Raw genomic sequence first — 19,398 nt, 5'->3', positions numbered from 1 at the left:
AGACCTTATAAGTATTGAGTTATGCAACATAATATCCTTGGTGCAACAACATCAACTGTTGCATGGCTAAACACTTATAAGTTTCCACCCCCTGCAAAGTACTCTGATACCCTTGGGTCTAGCCAGCGCTATATAAAACTGTTTAAATAAATAAATAAGGTCCCAAAGGCGAGACCTATTGGTTATGCCAATGCTTGTTTACCGTAAGCACTGGCTATAGTGTCGCTGTCTTTAATATGCTTCTAACCTGTGTGAAGCTGTTTTTGCTTTTCACTTTAAGGAATATTTTTGTACCTTGTTAAAAACATTCCCATGACACTTCCAATACCAACTCTTTGGAAGAGGTAGGGTTCTCTCTCCTTCATAGTTGTGGTATAATAAAGTTTAGATGATACCTTCTGGCCATTTTATGGGTCCTGTCTCCTGTAAAGACATTTCTTATCTGGCTTCATCACTTGTTGTGGTTGTATGCACTGCAACTTCATCTGTTACTTCAGTTTTTATGCTGATCTTTTGGTTTCACCTTCACATTGTGGTGTTTGGTCTTTACACAACTATTTACTCTGTCTTTTATCCGCTGCTCGGTCAGGTCTCTTTTTCTGTCTGATATTCTTTCTATTGGGATGGAGACTGGTTATCTGTTTAGGGCTTCCATGTGTTAGCCTTTGTCCGACTTGATCTTTTTACAGACCCAGATAGTGGTCTTGTTTTGTCTATTTTAGCTAGGTTAGCCATTCAGTCAGTAGTGTTGTTTTATGTATCGATTACTATTATTTTTCTGTGGTGTGTGATATCTTCCACTCCATCTTTCCTTACCTTAGAATAACCCCCAGGCGTCAGACTGGATCCGGAAAATTTTGCGTAGCAGTACCCCTGTGCGTCGGTAGGCATCGTCTGCGGCTCCGCGTCCGTCGTCGTTCGCACCGGGATGACGTCGTCGGAGTACTTAGACGCCGCCCTCGCGCGCTGACGTCAGTTCTTCTTTTTTCCGCGCCAGCAAGCGCAGGTACGGAGAAAGCAGTACCTTAGTCACTTTTTGACTAACCTTTTTCAATCCTTTTGATCTCTTCTCGAGTCGTTACGACTCTCGGTGCCGGTAGGGATGCCCGGGTTCAAGCCCTGTACCGACTGCAACCGACTGATGTCGGTTACTGATCCCCACCGCCGGTGCCTCTATTGCCTTGGGGCCGACCACGGCGACCAGTCGTGCTCCGACTGCCGGGCCTTGACGTCGAAGGCCAGGCCGGAGCGGTCCTGTAAGCGCCTCGAGCTCCGGCAGTCGGCCCGCGCCGCTCAAGGCCCCGGTCCAGGAGGGGGTCGAGGGACCTGTCGCGGGGCCACAGTCATCGAAGCTCGGCGAGTCGTCATCATTCGTCGGGCTTTAAGTCCTCAGGTAGGAGGCACAAGAAGTCGAAGAGACAACATCGCTCTCCCTACTCCCCCCAACGCTCACGCGATGCGGCCGGGGGTTCGGGCGACACACCTTTTTTCCACACCTCTCTTGCTTCTTTTTGCATCTCTCTTGCTTCGTTCTGCACCTTTCTGCCTCTTTCTGTACTTCTCTTACTTAATTCTGCACCCTCTCTTGCTTCTTTCTGCACTTTGCCTGTGTCTTTTGTGCTCCTCTCTTGCCTCTTTCAGTACCTCTCTTGCTTTTTCTATTCCTTTCGTCCTCTTGCTGCACCTCTCTTGCTTCTTTCTGCACTTTTCTTCCTTTTTGTGTACTTTTCTTGCCTCGTTGGGTACCATTTGTCCTCTTTCTGCACCTCTTTTGCTTCTTTCTGTACCTCTATTGCTTCTTTTGGCACATCACTTGCTTCTGTTTGCACATTTCGTCCTCTTTCTGCACCTCTCTTGCTTCTTTCTGCACCTCTTTTGCTTCTTTCTGCACCTTTCTTCTACTTTCTGCACTTCTCTTGCCTCTTTCTATGCCTCTCTTCCTTCTTTCTGCATTTCTCTTGCTTCATTCTGCACCTTCCTTCCTTCTTTCTGCACTTCCCTTGCTTCTTTCTATATTTTTCATGTTTTTTCTGGTCCTTTCTTCCTCTTTCTGCACCTCTTTTTCCATTCTGTACCTCTCTTGCTTCTTTCTGTACCTTTCTTCCTCTTTCTATACCACTCTGGCCTCTTTCTGTACTTCTCTTGCTTCTTTCTGCACCTCTTTCTTCTTTCTGCACTTCTCGTGCTTCTTTCTGCATCTGGCTTGTCACTTTCTGCACTTCTCTTGCTTTTTTCTGTACCTCTCTTGCTTCTTTTTGCATCTCTCTTGCTTCTTTTTGCATCTCTCTTGTTTCTTTCTGCACCTTTCTTCCTCTTTCTGTACTTCTCTTACTAAATTCTGTACCCTTTCTTGCTTCTTTCTGCACTTCACTTGTGTCTTTTGTGCTCCTCTATTGCTTCTTTCTGTACCTCTCTTGCTTTTTCTATACCTTTCTTCCTATTTCTGCCCCTCTCTTGCTTCTTTCTGCACTTTTCTTCCTTTTTGTGTACTTTTCTTGCCTGTTGGGTACCATTCGTCCTCTTTCTGTACCTCTCTTGCTTCTTTCTGCACCTCTCTTGCTTCTTTCTGCACTTCTCTTGTTTCTTTCTGCACCTCACTTGCATATTTCTGCACCTTTCTTTGTTTTTCGTCAACTTTCTTGCCTCTTTCTTCACCTTTCATCCTCTCCCTGCACTTTTCTTCCTCTTTCGGCACTTCTCTTGCCTCTTTGTGTACCATTCTTCCTCTTTCTGCACCTCTCTTGCTTTTTCTATACCTTTCTTCCTATTTCTGCACCTCTCTTGCTTCTTTCTGCACTTTTCTTCCTTTTTGTGTACTCGTCTTGCCTCATTGGGTACCATTTGTCCTCTTTCTGCACCTCTCTTGCTTCTTTCCGCACCTCTCTTGCTTCTTTCTGTACCTTCTTCTTCTTTCTGCACTGCTCTTGCTTCTTTCTGTACTTCTCTTGCTTCTTTCTGCACCTCTTTCTTCTTTCTGCAGTTCTCTTGCTTCTTTCTGCATCTCTCTTGCTGCTTTCTGCACTTCTCTTGCTTTTCTCCACACCTCTCTTGCTTCTTTTTGCATCTCTCTTGCTTCTTTCTACACCTTTCTGCATCTTTCTGTACTTCTCTTACTTAATTCTGCACCCTCTCTTGCTTCTTTCTGCACGTTGCCTGTGTTGGAGAACCGGTGCCTCAGCCGCTCTTCAACCACCACCGTCCTGCTCCGCAAGATCCTGTATGCCTTTCTTTCCACCCTTCTACTTAGGGCCCTCTCCTGCTGACTGCTTTTCCTACCTTGCCTTCAGTGTTGTTTCCACCATCACGGGAGGCCCGGTGTAGGAAGGTGGATATCTGACTATATGGTTACCCCAACTTTTTGCCTAGTGTTTAGCTGGTTTTTGACATTGTTGGCCTGGGATCCTGCTATTCAGGACCCCAAGCTATCTACCTTGTCCACACAAGGTATATATCAAATATATATGTATTTATTACTAACACAACCCCTCTGCACTCATTATGAGGTCAGAGTTTGAGATACGTTACAAGTTACTCATTAAGCATACTATAAGTTGCACAAATACAATTCTGCCCTAGGGGCCTCACAAACCATATACTAAGTAAGTGGTATAAGAACCACTTCAGGGATGGTGAATAGGCCTAGGGCCTAGGGAATCGCTTTCATTTGGTATTCAAGGGATTATATATGGTAAAACAGCTAGCTTCACATGCTCTCTGAAGTTTTAGCCTAAGACTGTTGGTCCATGCTACCACTAGGATAGCTGATCTATAAGGTTGACTTTACAACCACCATCATAAGGGTTGTTTAGACTGGTGCAAGTTGCCCACTAGAATAGTGGAAAACATATGCCAGGCTAACTTCTCACACCCGGTGGTTGGATTCTTGGGGTGTAACATTTTTGCTTTCTTTAGTGCTGCTTCGCAGGCGCTCAACACACTTTGTTTGTTGGCCAGGGCTTCCTCCAGCCTTTGGGATTCCACAGAGTCCCTTCTGTCTTGCTCCTCACATGAAGGTGTCTGCGCTGATCTGCGGCACCATGTGTTGGATGGCTGGGAGTTGGCCGCAATTATTCTCCGTTTGGCCTTGGATGTTGCTGATGCTCTCGGCGGCGCTATGGCAAGTTCTGTGGCTCTCCGACGCCATGCTTGGTTGCGGGATGGCGTTTTTACGGAGAATTTTAGGGAACGTCTGGTTGACCTTCCTTGTGCTGGGGTTCTTTTGTTTAACATCCACGCGGACTCCGCCATTCAACGGCTTCTTGCGGGGCTTCACCCTCTCCGTAAGCTTTAGCTTGTCGGTCCTTAACTGCTTATGGGAGGTGTTTATCCCACCTTTTTCTATGGGCCTAGTGTTTCGGTTGGCCCTGTCTTTGTGTTCTGTGTGGCTTGATGTGCCTTTGGGGTCCTTCAATTAGCCCCTCTGTACTGTTGACTACTGGTACAGCACTTTGGTTTTTGTGGTGTGGTGTTTTGGCTGTTAGTAAATCCGTATAGGTCCTCAGGTTGGGCCATCTGTGTATTTTTTGGCTTCCCTGTAAGCCATCTGTGGTACTTCCTGCAGGTCCTTTATGTTCTTGTCCTCTGCTGTGGGGTTTTTCCCTAAGAGGGTTCCCATGTTTTGTTGGGACGTATCTTTCCCTAGGTGGGGTACTTATAGCTATTGTGTAGCTCTGTCCTGTGCTGGAAGGGTGAGGACACCTTTTCGGGTTCCTTGCCTTTCCTGACGTCACTGTATACCGCTGGTGCGGTGTCTCTCTTTTGTCTTAGCGCAGCTTGTGCTGCTCCAGGTTCTGTCTTCTTAGTGTCCGCAAGATCGCCAGACTGGCTTTGGCATGCCGTCGTGTCGTGGTGTTCCTACCTTTCTTGTCCAGCATTTCGGCCTGGTTCATTGTCTTGTGTTCCAGGCGAGCTAGGAGTCTCCTAGTCTTCTGTGTTCTGGCTGATGGCGTAGGTCCGTCCTGTGTTTTTTCTCCTCTTTCTCTTCTGGCTGGTCCCATTTCTTTCGTGGGTCGGCTTGTGACTCTAGAATGGCCCTTCTTTGGGGTTTGTTCTGGAGTTCCCTGGCCTCTGCCTTTGTTTTGTGCTTATCTTGTTCTGGACACACTGCTTCATGGTATTTGCCAGCTGCGCATGCCTGGTCATTATGGTCCGCCTCCGTGGGCCTTGGTGTGCACCCTTGTGCTACTGCCCCTTGTTCTGATGGAGCTTTGCGGGACTGTGTCTTTCTTCACACGCCTACGCTTCTTGGCTGGGGGGCCATTCCTGCCTTGTCCGCTGCCTCGGGCTGATGCCTGTTCAGCTGTTCCCTTCGCTGTTTCCACCTCTTCCCCTTGGAAGTTTGGGTGGTTCTTTTCTTTCTTGGTACTCCTCTTGTGCTGTCTGTCCCTCCGGGGTTTTCTGGTGGATGTCCCTTGTACCTTGGGTCGGTGTGGGGTATCCTGGCCGTTGAACACCCTAAATGTCGAATCCAAAATATAGACTGCCCAGAATATCAAATTAAAAATATAGGCAGCCCAGAATATCGAATTACCAAAATATAGTTGGATAGAATATCGAAATTGAGGTAAGAGATATCTATTTCCATAATATAGAATTTAAAATATCGTTTTCCATAATATCGATTTTTTTTTACTGTTATGTATGCTAGCATATGTGTTAAGAATATATATTATCTTTGTAATGTATGTTTAATTTTTTTAAAGTAATGAATGTTATGTTATTTAATTTGTTACGTAATTTAATTCCGTTGTGGGTTGTGGCTTTCTGCACTTCTCTTGCTTCTTTCTGCATCTCTTTTGCTACTTTCTGCACTTCTCTTGCTTTGCTCCACACCTCTCTTGCTTCTTTTTGCATCTCTCTTGCTTCTTTCTACACCTTTCTGCATCTTTCTGTACTTCTCTTACTTAATTCTGCACCCTCTCTTGCTTCTTTCTGCACGTTGCCTGTGTTTTTTGTGTTCCTCTCTTGCCTCTTCTGTACCTCTCTTGCTTATTCTATTCTTTTTGTCCTCTTTCTGCACCTCTCTTGCTTCTTTCTGTACTTTTCTTCCTTTTTGTGTACTTTTCTTGCCTGTTGGGTACCATTCGTCCTCTTTCTGCACCTCTCTTGCTTCTTTCTGCACCTCTCATGCTTCTTTCTGCACTTCTCTTGTTTCTTTCTGCACCTCACTTGCATATTTCTGCACCTTTCTTTGTTTTTCGTCAACTTTCTTGCCTCTTTCTTCACCTTTCATCCTCTCCCTGCACTTTTCTTCCTCTTTCTGCACTTCTCTTGCCTCTTTGTGTACCATTCTTCCTCTTTCTGCACCTCTCTTGCTTTTTCTATACCTTTCGTCCTATTTCTGCACCTCTCTTGCTTCTTTCTGCACTTTTCTTCCTTTTTGTGTACTCTTCTTGCCTCATTGGGTACCATTTGTCCTCTTTCTGCACCTCTCTTGCTTCTTTCTGTACCTCTCTTGCTTCTTTCTGTACCTCTCTTGCTTCTTTCTGCACCTTCTTCTTCTTTCTGCACTTCTCTTGCTTCTTTCTGTGCCTCTCTTGCTTCTTTCTGCACTTCTCTTGCTTCATTCTGCACCTACCATGCATCTTTTTCACCTTTCTTCCTCTTACTGCACCTCTCTTGCTTCTTTCTGTACCTTTCTTCCTCTTTCTGCACTGCTCTTGCTTCTTTCTGTACTTCTCTTGCTTCTTTCTGCACCTCTTTCTTCTTTCTGCACTTCTCTTGCTTCTTTCTGCCTCTCTCTTGCTGCTTTCTGCACTTCTCTTGCTTTTCTCCACACCTCTCTTGCTTCTTTTTGCATCTCTCTTGCATATTTCTACACCTTTCTGCATCTTTCTGTACTTCTCTTACTTAATTCTGCACCCTCTATTGCTTCTTCCTGCACTTTGCCTGTGTCTTTTGTGTTCCTCTCTTGCCTCTTTCTGTACCTCTCTTGCTTTTTCTATTCTTTTCGTCCTCTTTCTGCACCTCTCTTGCTTCTTTCTGCACTTGCCTTCCTTTTTGTGTACTTTTCTTGCCTCGTTGGGTACCATTTGTCTTCTTTCTATACCTTTCTTGCTTCTTTCTGTATCTCTATTGCTTCTTTTGGCACATCACTTGCTTCTGTCTGCACATTTCGTCCTCTTTCTGTACCTCTCTTGCTTCTTTCTGCACCTCTCTTGCTTCTTTCTGCACCTTTCTTCTACTTTCTGCACTTCTCTTGCCTCTTTCTGTGCCTCTCTTGCTTCTTTCTGCACTTCTCTTGCTTCCTTCTGCACCTTCCTTGCTTCTTTCTGCACTTCTCTTGCTTCTTTTTCTTAATGCTTTTTTCTGCTCCTTTCGTCCTTTTTTGCACCTCTCTTTCTTCATTATATACCTCTCTTGCTTCTTTCTGTACCCTTCTTTCTCTTTCAGCATCTCTCTTGCTTCTTTCTGCACCTTTCTTCCTCTTTCTGTACCTCTCTTGCCTCTTTCTGCACTTCTCTTGCTTCTTTCTACACCCCTGGTACTCAAAGTACGGCCCGCTGGCCATTTGCGGCCCGCCAGACCTTTCCATGTGGCCCCCGTGTAGAAAACAGCAAACACAGATCGCAGCCATTATTCTGCCAGTTCGTTCCTTGGGGGTTGTATACTCGCATTTACAGTGGAAACACAGCATCAAAGGCGCAAGCTCCCAAAATGAATGTCTCGCCTGCTTACATGCTGCTTTCCTTTCCAGCCCTGCATAGACATCCCTCAAACTTTCCTTGTCACCTGTGTTTAGCTTCATTGCCAACCTGCCTCGCCTTTGGGAATATGCTCAATTTGGAAGGACCACTCCTCAGCCTGTGGGCTACACACAACATTTCCTCTCACCGAATCAGCATCATCCACCCTGAGCTCCTCTGACGCCAAGCTACGCACAGAAGGGCAACTCGCGCATCTCACTGAGGTTCTGCAGCCCGTGTTTCCTTTTTAAGTCAGCCAGATTGCAGGAGATGGGAGGTGGGGTTGGGGGCGGGTATTGATGAAGCGAGGGTGGAAGCAATGTGGTTGTTTCACAGTACCTAGTTATTGAAACAAACTTTTCTTTCCAATTGCATATACCTTTCTTTATCTCTACTCTGGGTACGATTATGGAAGCTTTAAATAACTGGAAGCTAACATCCCCTACCCCTTGGTAGCACTTTGAAAACTTATATCTGTTGGAAGAAGACCCATACATACTTGGGGAGGCTATGGCATTCCACTGTGCATATCTGTCTCTACTGGCTGCACTTTGGGGTCAAACACTCAGTTTGAGTGCCCAGAGCACAGTGCATGAGGTGCATTACTACCTGTGCATATGAGACTGGGCTGTTGTCTCCATCCCATGTGGGCAGGGTAAACAGTATGAGAAAGAGTGAGGATAGGGGAGAGACAGACAGACAGCTATAAAGGGATACCGTGCACGAGAGAGAGTGAAGGGCTGAGAATCTGATACTGTCTGATGACTGGCTTAATCTGGTTTCCATTAGGCCGTCTAGATCCAAGCCAAGGAACACACCATTCATTTATAAAAACTGTGCCAATATTTCATCATGGTATCTGCTTTGGCAGTACTGGCACTGAACACACACAGCATGTGTGATCAGGTTCCCAGCAGAAGCAATTTTCTAGTAGCTTTGCCGGACCATAGCATGGGGGGATGCAAAATGTGGTACCCTACGGACATTTAATGCTGAAGTTTGGCTGTATCTGACAAGTACAGATTTTAGTTGTACTTCTTACATCCAAGTGTGTGTTAGCAGAGCACAAACTGCAATATTTATTGTTTCTTTGTACTTAAATATTGTCTGTTATTGCCACCCAACATACATATTATCAAGCATATGAATTTTTGAAAGCCGCTGTGCATCTTGTCCATAACCTATGATCTGTACATGGGGAGTTGAAATTGCTAGAATAACGGTCAGACTTTTCACTCTGCCTTGTGCACTGCCAGATGCCTATCTCACAAACACACAAAGCTCACACACAACTCAGTTTGAAAGTAACAAAAGAGATTGCTATACATCTGCAACTGAATACAGCATGCCCTCCAAGAAGTATGCCTCTTGGGTTAGGACAGCACATTTTAGTGTTGGTGTCCACATCAGCGCACTAAGATGCTATGTCACACATTATAAATCAAATGGTAACTGCAGCGGCTCAAAGCGCGGTTGCAGGCTTTAAGTTAGCAGCTTGCTAAACGACTGAGTGTGTTAGCTGGTCCTATGTTAAGATGTGAGTGGTTTGATATGGTGATCTTAGTTTTAGCCTGGCTAAGCGGATTACTTAATTTTCTTTAAATTCAGTAACATACAACTGCCTCTGGGCCCAAGTCAGTCCATGTCTCTTCACATGGTTACTTAGAAAATGTTCATAGAATCCTCAGTCCTCCTGTAGCTAGTCCCCTGTGCTAATTGTGCAATGAAGAACAACTTTGTGAATGCCATGCCTGGTTTTACTCCACATGGCCATATTTGTCCTTTAAACTCCCAACATGCCATCTCCCGCCTCATCTTAGCCCCACCCCTGATCCTGAGTCACCTGCCCCCACGCCTTTACGGTCATATGTGCGTCCCCCGGTGATACCCCAGACTGTGCGTTTGGTCCCCAGAGGAAATGTTTGCGAGTACCCCTGTTCTACACCTTTCTTCCTCTTTCTGCACCTCTCGCCTCTTTTTGCACTTCTCTTGCCTCTTTGTGCAACTCTCTTGTTTCTTTCTGTACTTCACTTGCTTCCTTCTGTACCACCTTTGTGTGTGGTGTTTGGGCAGGCACCATGATTTTATGGACTGTGACGCTTGTCAGCATGTGAAGCCGAAATCCTGGCGGAAAATTGCTTTTGGCCCGCTTGACCAGATCGGTCTCGTCACCGCATCCATCTCCTACCTCAGATGGGGCCAGGAACCGCTGATTCCATCTGCTGCATCGTCCTTCACCGAGGCCCCATGGGCGTTGCTCGCCCACCGGTAAGGCTTACAGCTTGTCACCGAGGCCTGGTCTTCGTTCTGCAAAGGGTGCGGGTTCCCCTCGGGATGTGCGCTCTCGCTCATTGCCACCCTGTCTGCTGTTTCCTGGCGTCGGGGCGACTAGGGCCCAAATAAAGGCTTATGTTTCGGCTCGGCAGGCTTCTATGGGCCCCCCTCCTCTTCCTGAGATGTCCACGGATCCCGAGCCATGTGCGGGTCCTTCCGCGGAGTTGCCGGTGGCTTTGGCCCCGGTGCCAACGAGTTCCGGCTTCAGGTATTGGGGGTGTGGTGTCATCAAGGTGCGGCCCAATGGGGTTCCCGTCTTTGACCCACGGCGTCCCTGCCTCGCCGAAAAACCCAGCGGAGTTCCCTGTGGTGCCGCAGGAGGTGGCCGGGACTCCCGGTTTGTCCCTGAGTACCCCTCAGTCCTCTGGACATGCGGCTGCCTTACCGGAGGCCGACGGCTTTCCTAGCCGGCCCTGGCGGCGCTGTGGATGGTGGTCGGGACCCGGAGCGCCTCCTTGAGTCCCTCTCGGTCCTCTACGTAGGTGGTTGCCTCATGGGAGGTCAAGCCGGCGCCTTTTCGGTGCATTTCTTTAGCCGCTCTGGCTCTAACCCCACCCCACTCTCCTAGGAAGCACGTGGTGGTGGAGGTCAACTCGGCACCCCTGATGGCCACTCCTGCGCCGATCAAAGACACACTGGCGCCTATGGCGGACTGCTCGGCACCGTCCCGGCGTCAGGTCATCGGGTCGTCTGCGGAGGTCCCTTCCTCGCCGGAGGTTTGTCATCTCCTTGTCTCCTCTTCACCGGATATTGGGTGCCGCGTCGTTGCTTTTTCTCCGGCATCTTCCAGGGAGGGCTATTTGCCGTCACCACTGCCACAACCCCCGGACCCTCTCTTCCGCAACTCACTGTTGGGTGCCCCACACGTTTCTCCGCCTTCTTGGGAGGCCCCTCAGGTCCCCCACTCATCCATGGATCTTCCACCCTACCGGGGCTGGCTGTTTCTTATTCCAGCTGGACTCAGGGATGGGCGGCTTAGTTTACAGCCGTCGCCCACAGAGGAATTTCTCTCTCCCCTGCGACTACCTATGGAGATGAGTGCAGCCTTTGTCTTGGCCATTTCCACGGCTGCTTGCATTTTGCAGATGGGCAACCCGGTCACCCTATTGCCTACGGACCATTTGTTGTAATTTCTCCACCAGCGCTCTGGTGGAGGGGATCTGCTTCTTCCATTTGAAGCTTCGCTCCACAATTTTCTTCTGGGGGCCTGGGGCCGTCCTGCCACGGGAGAACCGGTGCCTCAGCCGCTCTTCAACCACCACCGTCCTGCTCCGCAAGATCCTGTATGCCTTTCTTTCCACCCTTCTACTTAGGGCCCTCTCCTGCTGACTGCTTTTCCTACCTTGCCTTCAGTGTTGTTTCCACCATCATGGGAGGCCCGGTGTAGGAAGGTGGATATCTGACTATATGGTTACTCCAACTTTTTGCCTAGTGTTTAGCTGGTTTTTGACATTGTTGGCCTGGGATCCTGCTATTCAGGACCCCAAGCTATCTACCTTGTCCACACAAGGTATATATCAAATATATATGTATTTATTACTAACACAACCCCTCTGCACTCATTATGAGGTCAGAGTTTGAGATACGTTACAAGTTACTCATTAAGCATACTATAAGTTGCACAAATACAATTCTGCCCTAGGGGCCTCACAAACCATATACTAAGTAAGTGGTATAAGAACCACTTCAGGGATGGTGAATAGGCCTAGGGCCTAGGGAATCGCTTTCATTTGGTATTCAAGGTATTATATATGGTAAAACAGCTGGCTTCACATGCTCTCTGAAGTTTTAGCCTAAGACTGTTGGTCCATGCTACCACTAGGATAGCTGATCTATAAGGTTGACTTTACAACCACCATCATAAGGGTTGTTTAGACTGGTGCAATTCGCCCACTAGAATAGTGGAAAACATATGCCAGGCTAACTTCTCACACCCGGTGGTTGGATTCTTGGGGTGTAACATTTTTGCTTTCTCTAGTGCTGCTTCGCAGGCGCTCAACACACTTTGTTTGTTGGCCAGGGCTTCCTCCAGCCTTTGTGATTCCACGGAGTCCCTTCTGTCTTGCTCCTCACATGAAGGTGTCTGCGCTGATCTGCAGCACCATGTGTTGGATGGCTGGGAGTTGGCCGCAATTATTCTCCGTTTGGCCTTGGATGTTGCTGATGCTCTCGGCGGCGCTATGGCAAGTTCTGTGGCTCTCCGCCGCCATGCTTGGTTGCGGGATGGCGTTTTTCCGGAGAATTTTAGGGAACGTCTGGTTGACCTTCCTTGTGCTGGGGTTCTTTTGTTTAACATCCACGGGGACTCTGCCATTCAACGGCTTCTCCGTAAGCTTTAGCTAGACGGTCCTTAATTGCTTATGGGAGGTGTTTATCCCACCTTTTTCTATGGGCCTAGTGTTTCGGTTGGCCCTGTCTGTGTGTTCTGTGTGGCTTGATGTGCCTTTGGGGTCCTTCAATTAGCCCCTCTGTACTGTTGACTGCTGGTACACCACTTTGGTTTTTGTGGTGTGGTGTTTTGGCTGTTAGTAAATCCGTATAGGTCCTCAGGTTGGGCCATCTGTGTATTTTTTGGCTTCCCTGTAAGCCATCTGTGGTACTTCCTGCATGTTCTTGTCCTCTGCTGTGGAGTTTTTCCCTAAGAGGGTTCCCATGTTTTGTTGGGACGTATCTTTCCCTAGGTGGGGTACTTATAGCTATTGTGTAGCTCTGTCCTGTGCTGGAAGGGTGAGGACACCTTTTCGGGTTCCTTGCCTTTCCTGACGTCACTGTATACTGCTGGTGCGGTGTCTCTCTTTTGTCTTAGCGCGGTTTGTGCTGCTCCAGGTTCTGTCTTCTTAGTGTCCGCAAGATCGCCAGACTGGCTTTGGCATGCCGTTGTGTCGTGGTGTTCCTACCTTTCTTGTCCAGCATTTCGGCCTGGTTCATTGTCTTGTGTTCCAGGCGAGCTAGGAGTCTCCTAGTCTTCTGTGTTCTGGCTGATGGCGTAGGTCCATCCTGCGTTTTTTCTCCTCTTTCTCTTCTGGCTGGTCCCATTTCTTTCGTGGGTCGGCTTGTGACTCTAGAATGGCCCTTCTTTGGGGTTTGTTCTGGAGTTCCCTGGCCTCTGTCTTTGTTTTGTGCTTATCTTGTTCTGGACACACTGCTTCATGGTATTTGCCAGTACAAAAGGGAATGGGTCCGAGTTGCAAATTTTCTAATATCATATGGTACTTCGATATTGTTTAAACACACAATCACCATTAACTTTGAATTGATGAGAGGAAATTGTGAATTATTCAAAAACTCCAATTTGCATTTATTTATGCACCGTTATTATTTCATCAGATTGCAACAAATATTTCATCATGTAAAACAAGATTACTTCCATGTAATTGTAGAATCATTACATTTAAAATTAGGAGTGCTCTCCGTGAAGAGGGGAAAAGGGTGTGCAAGAATTGTGAGGGACAGGGTAAAGGTGCTGTGACATATTTAGAACATCATATTGAAGTTGAAAACGCCTTTACATTCAAATTTATGAGCAAAGGTTCCCAGATTACATCACACATAGGTATAAATAAATTTCTTATTAGGGTCCTATGGTGTGTCGAATTAGGCGTGGTTCTACGTTTCGACCCCCATGTACGCTAAAGGGTTGATTCAGGCCTCAGGTTGGGGTCTTCATCAGGAAAGTAAGGAGAGCATCAATGGACGGTCGCCATCCGTACCGTCTGGGAGTGGGCCTTGGAGAGCTCCAATAGTTTTTGCGCAATGTTCTTCTTGACATGTAGGGTAGTGCCAGGACAAATGCACGCACTAGGATCGCTCCTCGCGTCCCGTACAATAGATTGCGTGTTTCTTGTGATCAAGACATCACTGTAGGTAGTCCGCTCTGCTGCCGCGCTGCATCGGTACCAAGGCCCACTCCCAGTCAAAGCTAGAATTACTGTGTACACCCTGAAGCATCACACAGTTAGAACCTGATTCTAATTTGTATGATCCCAGACCCTCGGTACACCTAACCTTATAGGACAGCAGTCAGTAGGCACCTCACAGTTTTCTTGTATGCCCAGTACTAGAGTACAGGTGACTCCGGGCCCTTTTTGGAGTGCTTGTGATGTCTCTTCGAGTCATGAAGTATTCAGGATATGGGCATTCAAAATGATTAGTGCTTCTATTTGCTTTGTTGTCCTGCTTTTCTAAATTTCTTTACTCTGGTTGGTCAATACTGTCCATCTGTCCTGCCTTTCTGTGTTTAGTTCCCTCCCAGCAGACATCACCAATTGTTTTTTGGTTAACCATCTGTTGCCTCCTCTGCTCGCACCTCCTCCCTCCCATCAAAGCTACCATCCTTTCTGCTGCATGCCCCACCCCCCTGCACAACACTGCATTGACTTTTGTGGCTATGGCGGCATGGCACGCTTTAGCTTTCAACATCTACTTCTAAAGTATAGCATGCCACCATTTCTTCAAAAGTCAATAAATAGAAAAACAAAGGCAGGCGGACGCAGCATTTCTTTTATATTTGCATAGTAATAGCTCAACATTTAACTAATGCGATACCTATTGTATTACAAATTGTTGCACCCAATTAGTACCAATTTAAGACCCACATTTAGCAATAAGTAGCAGGTGAGCATTCCAGCTTTGCAAAGAGCCTTCCACCATGCTGCAACATGTGTCACTACATTTTTGGTTATGTTTTAGGCGTTTGAGCTAGAATCAAGGTTTTTTTTGTTCAAATCTGCATATTATGCAGCAGATGATCGATTATGTGGCAAAAGCGAAAATAGTATAATTATGTGTAAATCGGCACAGCCGAAAAACCGTATAATTCCAGGGGCCCTGCTCATACGTCTAACTAGGTCCAGAAGTGCTCCTCTGTGTTTGCTTCTTTTTTTATGTCTCACTGAGTTTATAGTTCAGCCTCTATGGAATTGAGGAGGACTAAACCTGAGGTTACCACTCCACAACATAGACTACCGTACCACATAATTACTCTCCATAACACCTAATCCCACTCAACATAATTCTTATACACTAAATAGCACATACTTTTTATCCACATAATTCTACTGCACAAGATACTATATAATTCCACTACACACGACGTATATCCACTCCACTCCAAAACACATTAGTGAAAAACTTCTACATTTACAATGCCAGTAGCTCTAACTCTTGCAAAGGCGGTACTTATTGCATTGCAAATGGTTGTCCTTGTGATTATATAGCATCCATGTTCATGTGTGAAAGACGGTGTGTATGATGTGAAATTCTTCAATGGGATGCAAGGATAAGGGAAAAAAGAAATGAAATAAAAGTGAACAATACAAACACTGGGATATAACTAATTGGTGATGGTAGAAGATGACACAGTGGGACTGTGTATATAGCTATCTTGTTTCTGTCTGCCTGTACCAATTTTGAAGAGGCTAGCTCATGTTTATAAATCAGTGTATTGGTGGTAAGATGAGATCTGTCATTGTTATAAAGGAATACATAAATTATTACATATTAGCGGCTATTATGTCCTCATGTCGGCCTGTTTTAGAATTATTTACATTGAATACATTTATCTTCTTTACTTTAAATATCCAATTGAATGACGCCTCCTTTGTTATTGTGTCCAGTATGTATTGAATACTTACCACAGTATTTTATCTTTTCCTATAATAGGAGTGGTCAGCAAGTCCCCTGTTTGAAAGGAAGGACACTAAGAAGGATTTTTTCTTAGACATAGATGGAAGAGCAGGATTGGTAAATAAGCGGTACACGGCTATTACAGATGCTGGAGAGAAGATTTTGGCAATGCTAATGGTGAGCTAATTAACATGTTTCATCGTCTGTGGTTAGAAATGCACTTTTTAGAACAAACAGTAGAATAGAAAAACTATTAAAAATATGCAGCCATTGACAGCTAAACTTTGTATATTGTGTGCAGCCATTAGCAAACCATAACATTTCACAAGTATTTTTGCAAAGGCGAGCTTTCCAAGTTATAAAATAAGGAAGAATGTCATAGTGTCACTATTGCTTACTGTTAAGGCACTTGGGTGTTTAAGAGCACAATATTGTAAATTCCTAATCGTGTGCTTCTCTGACTCCTCCGGGAGGCCTTCGCGGACCATGCGCTATATAGGTGTAATTAAAATAGAATAGAATAGATTAGAATTTAGAATCACTTTTTGAGCTATCTCTAACATTTGATTCTCCAAGACTGGATCTTAAATGGATTCACATGCTTGAATAAAGCCCTGTTGTCAAGCTAGTGTTTCAACTGTAATTTTAAAATAGCAGTGTAATGCTGACACAGCATGAAAGGCCTTAAACAGTGTCACTTTCTCAGCACAATCACCTCATTTAAAAATACAAAAGCTATGACTAATGAGGTGAGAGCACAGAAAACACCACTCCCTCAAGAGACCATACCTCAGATTTTTACTGTACTTAAAATAGTAATATAACTCTGCTCAGCTTTGTTCAGATAATAGTTACTTCAATTCCTTTTTCATGATCTCTGCTTACTCTACCCCAGGATCAACATTCTTACTTAAGTGCCTCCCATATATTATACTTGGGACGGTACATTGACAGTATCCTGTGCATCTGGCAAGGATAACAGGATACCCTACATTTCTTACACAAAATCAATGAAAACAAATGGAACATCAAGACGACATCACACTTTTTGGCCTCAGAAATAGATTTCTTGGACATTACAATATATGCACAAGATGGCAAACTGCATACAAAGGCATTCCGCAAGCCGACATCGACCAACTCAATACTAAGAGCAGACAGCTACCACTCACTCACAACAATAAACAAAATTCCCAAGGGGGAATTCCAAACATTTGCGACAAAACTGCAGTAATACAGAAATCTACAGAGAAAAAGCTATACACCTATTAAGTAGTCAATTGTTGGAATTGCTTCCGGATTTTCTTTAGTCTTTGGATCTTTCTTTGGTACATTAGTATAGTCCGTTGCTACATCATTGTAGGCAGGTGTTTCTTGACGAACTGTTGCAATTTGGGTTTCAAGAGGCACAAGTTCCATGGCTTTGTTGCATAGTCCTTTTTTGTTTACTGCAGGTTTATCAAAAGTGATTAGTCTCTCAGTTTGAACCTCTTGGATTGTAGCAAGGTTTTGTCTTCTGCTACTTTTTGGGAGTCCACTGGGCCTACTACTTATTATTGGCCACATGATTGTGGTTTTACCAGGTCGATGGATACAACTCGGTTCTTCTTTTTACCAGCAAGGGACGGTAGTACTACTGATCTTGTTCCGCTGACAGCTAAGACAGGTACTGCTTTTCTGTAAGAAGGCCCAAATTCCTTCTTCACCACGATCTTTTCTCTGACCAGATCCCCAATCTTTGGAATCCAGACAGGTCTTTCTGGAACAGGTGGTTTTTCTTCAGTGGTCGTTGGCTTTAGCTTTAGATTACTCAGACTTCTTCTTGTTTCATTTAAGTCCTGTAAAACAGCCAAACGCTCTTTGATATCAAAGGCTTTTTCTTCTACCACTGAAGTGTGACTATCTAAGTCCTGGATATGCATTCTAGTACCGAACAATAGTTCGTAGGGAGTGAGACCTTTTAGAGAATTTCTTGGCAGATTGTTAAGACTACGTTGGACACTTGTTAAATGTTTGACCCACCCATCACCCAAACCTAATACCCTCGCCGTTATAGATTGCTTTATGTCCCGTTTTTTTCTTGCCACGACCGCATTTCCCTCGGGATGGAATGGAGAAGAGTACCGCAATGCAATGCCCATGCTGGTGATGGCCTCGCTAATCTTCTCTGTATAGTTCCAATTTTAGTATATGTGCTGCCGAAGCGAGCCTCTTTGTAAGCCCTAGAGCTAAACGCAGGACCCTGGTCAGAATGTAGCATGCCAATTGCGTATATGCCGATAAAGACTCGCAAATCTTTTATGACAGTTCTGGCGTCAGCTGAGCGCTGGTGTCTGCATTTTAAGTGAATCTAGTCTTAATATTTATGGGATCGCGTTTCTCCTGCTGGATTTTTGCGTATAGATAGCCTTATGCTTTCTAATAGAGGTATCCTGGCACTAGTCTGGTCCGGTTCACGACTGCGATCTCGGTTGCAGTTTGGACAATCCTTTGCAAATTTATAATGTTGCAGGCTCATCCCCGGCCACCAGTATTCTGATTGTAATTCTTTTAGAGATTTCACGATCTCTTGGTGCCTTAGACCCTCTCCCATGTGTGCGTCTGCTATTAATAAGACTCTCCTGTTCGTGTTTGGAATTACTTTGTCCCCCACTCCAGGGATTTGAGCAAAAGGAACAGAGTTTGCATCTATTATGTATCTATAATTGAGTGGATAGCCGAGAGGTAATGCTGCATAGCCACCTTTTAATGAGGCTTTGACCGCTAGCATGGTTTCTCCGTCTATGTATTTTTTAGGAGGCTTTTTTGTGGCTATGGAAGCCGGTTGGACCGCTTCCGCTGTGGCTCTGTTAGCCAATGAATTCCCTGCAACGTGAACGCCATCACGTTGATGACTCAGTGTATCTATGACGTGAGTCTTTTGTAGTTCTTCCTTTAAAAGAACTACTTGTTCCCAGAGCTTTTTATGCTTTATTGTGGCACCTGTGTCATCTTTGTAACCATTTTGAATCCAGGTCTGCATGTCATTATTGTAAGATTTTACGCAGAAATGTGAATCGCACACTATTAGTGTGGGGAATTCGCGATCGGCATTTTCAAGCGCCATCTTTAAAGATCTTATTTCAGCTCGCTGAGTTGAACAGTTTCTGAGTGATTCAGTTTTGGTGACTATTGGTCTGAATTTACCAAAGCGCCAGCGACCTTTAACAATTGCGCACGCTGCGTTGTAGAATTTTTTTCTCTACATCGTAGTGTTGTGCAAATCTGTCCATGTAGATTAAACATGTGTACTGTTCGAGAGGCAGAATTTCGATTGGCAGAGGATATTCTTCTTCATATTCTAGATCTTCTAGTTTTTTCATTTTCGGGTCAAAATAGTACTTCACGTCTTCTGCAGCAAGAGAATTTTCCCATTGTATCCATTTTGGTTCTAATGCCGGAGCATTCAGATTGCGTGGGCTTGTTAATGCTTCAAGGGCTGATTCTGCTGTTAAAACAGTTATTCTTCTGCCTTGGTCTTGGGCTCTTTCTTTTGCTACAGCAGTTTGAACCGCTATTAGAATCTTTTCATTAGAACTGAATTTCATTTCATCTTGTGTGTACAAATGTGATTTGTAAGCTATTGGTACCGTTTCTCCCTCATTAGAGGTTAGGTACGTGAATCCGCATCTTCCTGGGATGACTCGGATTACAAGGTTGCGTACGGTTTCGCGAGTTTGCAATTTTGTTTTAGTTAACATGTCTGTTTGCAATG

General features: G+C 45.3%; 1 protein-coding gene across 3 annotated transcripts in view; it reads left to right on the top strand.

The window, feature by feature from the left end:
* DNAH17 (dynein axonemal heavy chain 17) overlaps positions 1 to 19,398 on the top strand; it is a 12,633,448-nt gene that overhangs the window by 2,508,560 nt on the left and 10,105,490 nt on the right. For all 3 annotated transcript variants that reach the window (XM_078653923.1, XM_078653924.1, XM_078653922.1), the window contains exon 17: positions 15,681 to 15,821. In XM_078653923.1, coding sequence (XP_078510049.1) covers positions 15,681 to 15,821 — 141 coding nt within the window. The remainder of the gene's footprint in view (positions 1 to 15,680; positions 15,822 to 19,398) is intronic.

Source organism: Lissotriton helveticus, chromosome 7 (genome assembly GCF_964261635.1).
Source record: "Lissotriton helveticus chromosome 7, aLisHel1.1, whole genome shotgun sequence".
Classification (NCBI taxonomy): domain Eukaryota; kingdom Metazoa; phylum Chordata; class Amphibia; order Caudata; family Salamandridae; genus Lissotriton; species Lissotriton helveticus.
Note: the sequence above shows the minus strand (reverse complement) of the source record. Positions and strands in the feature narration are given on the sequence as shown.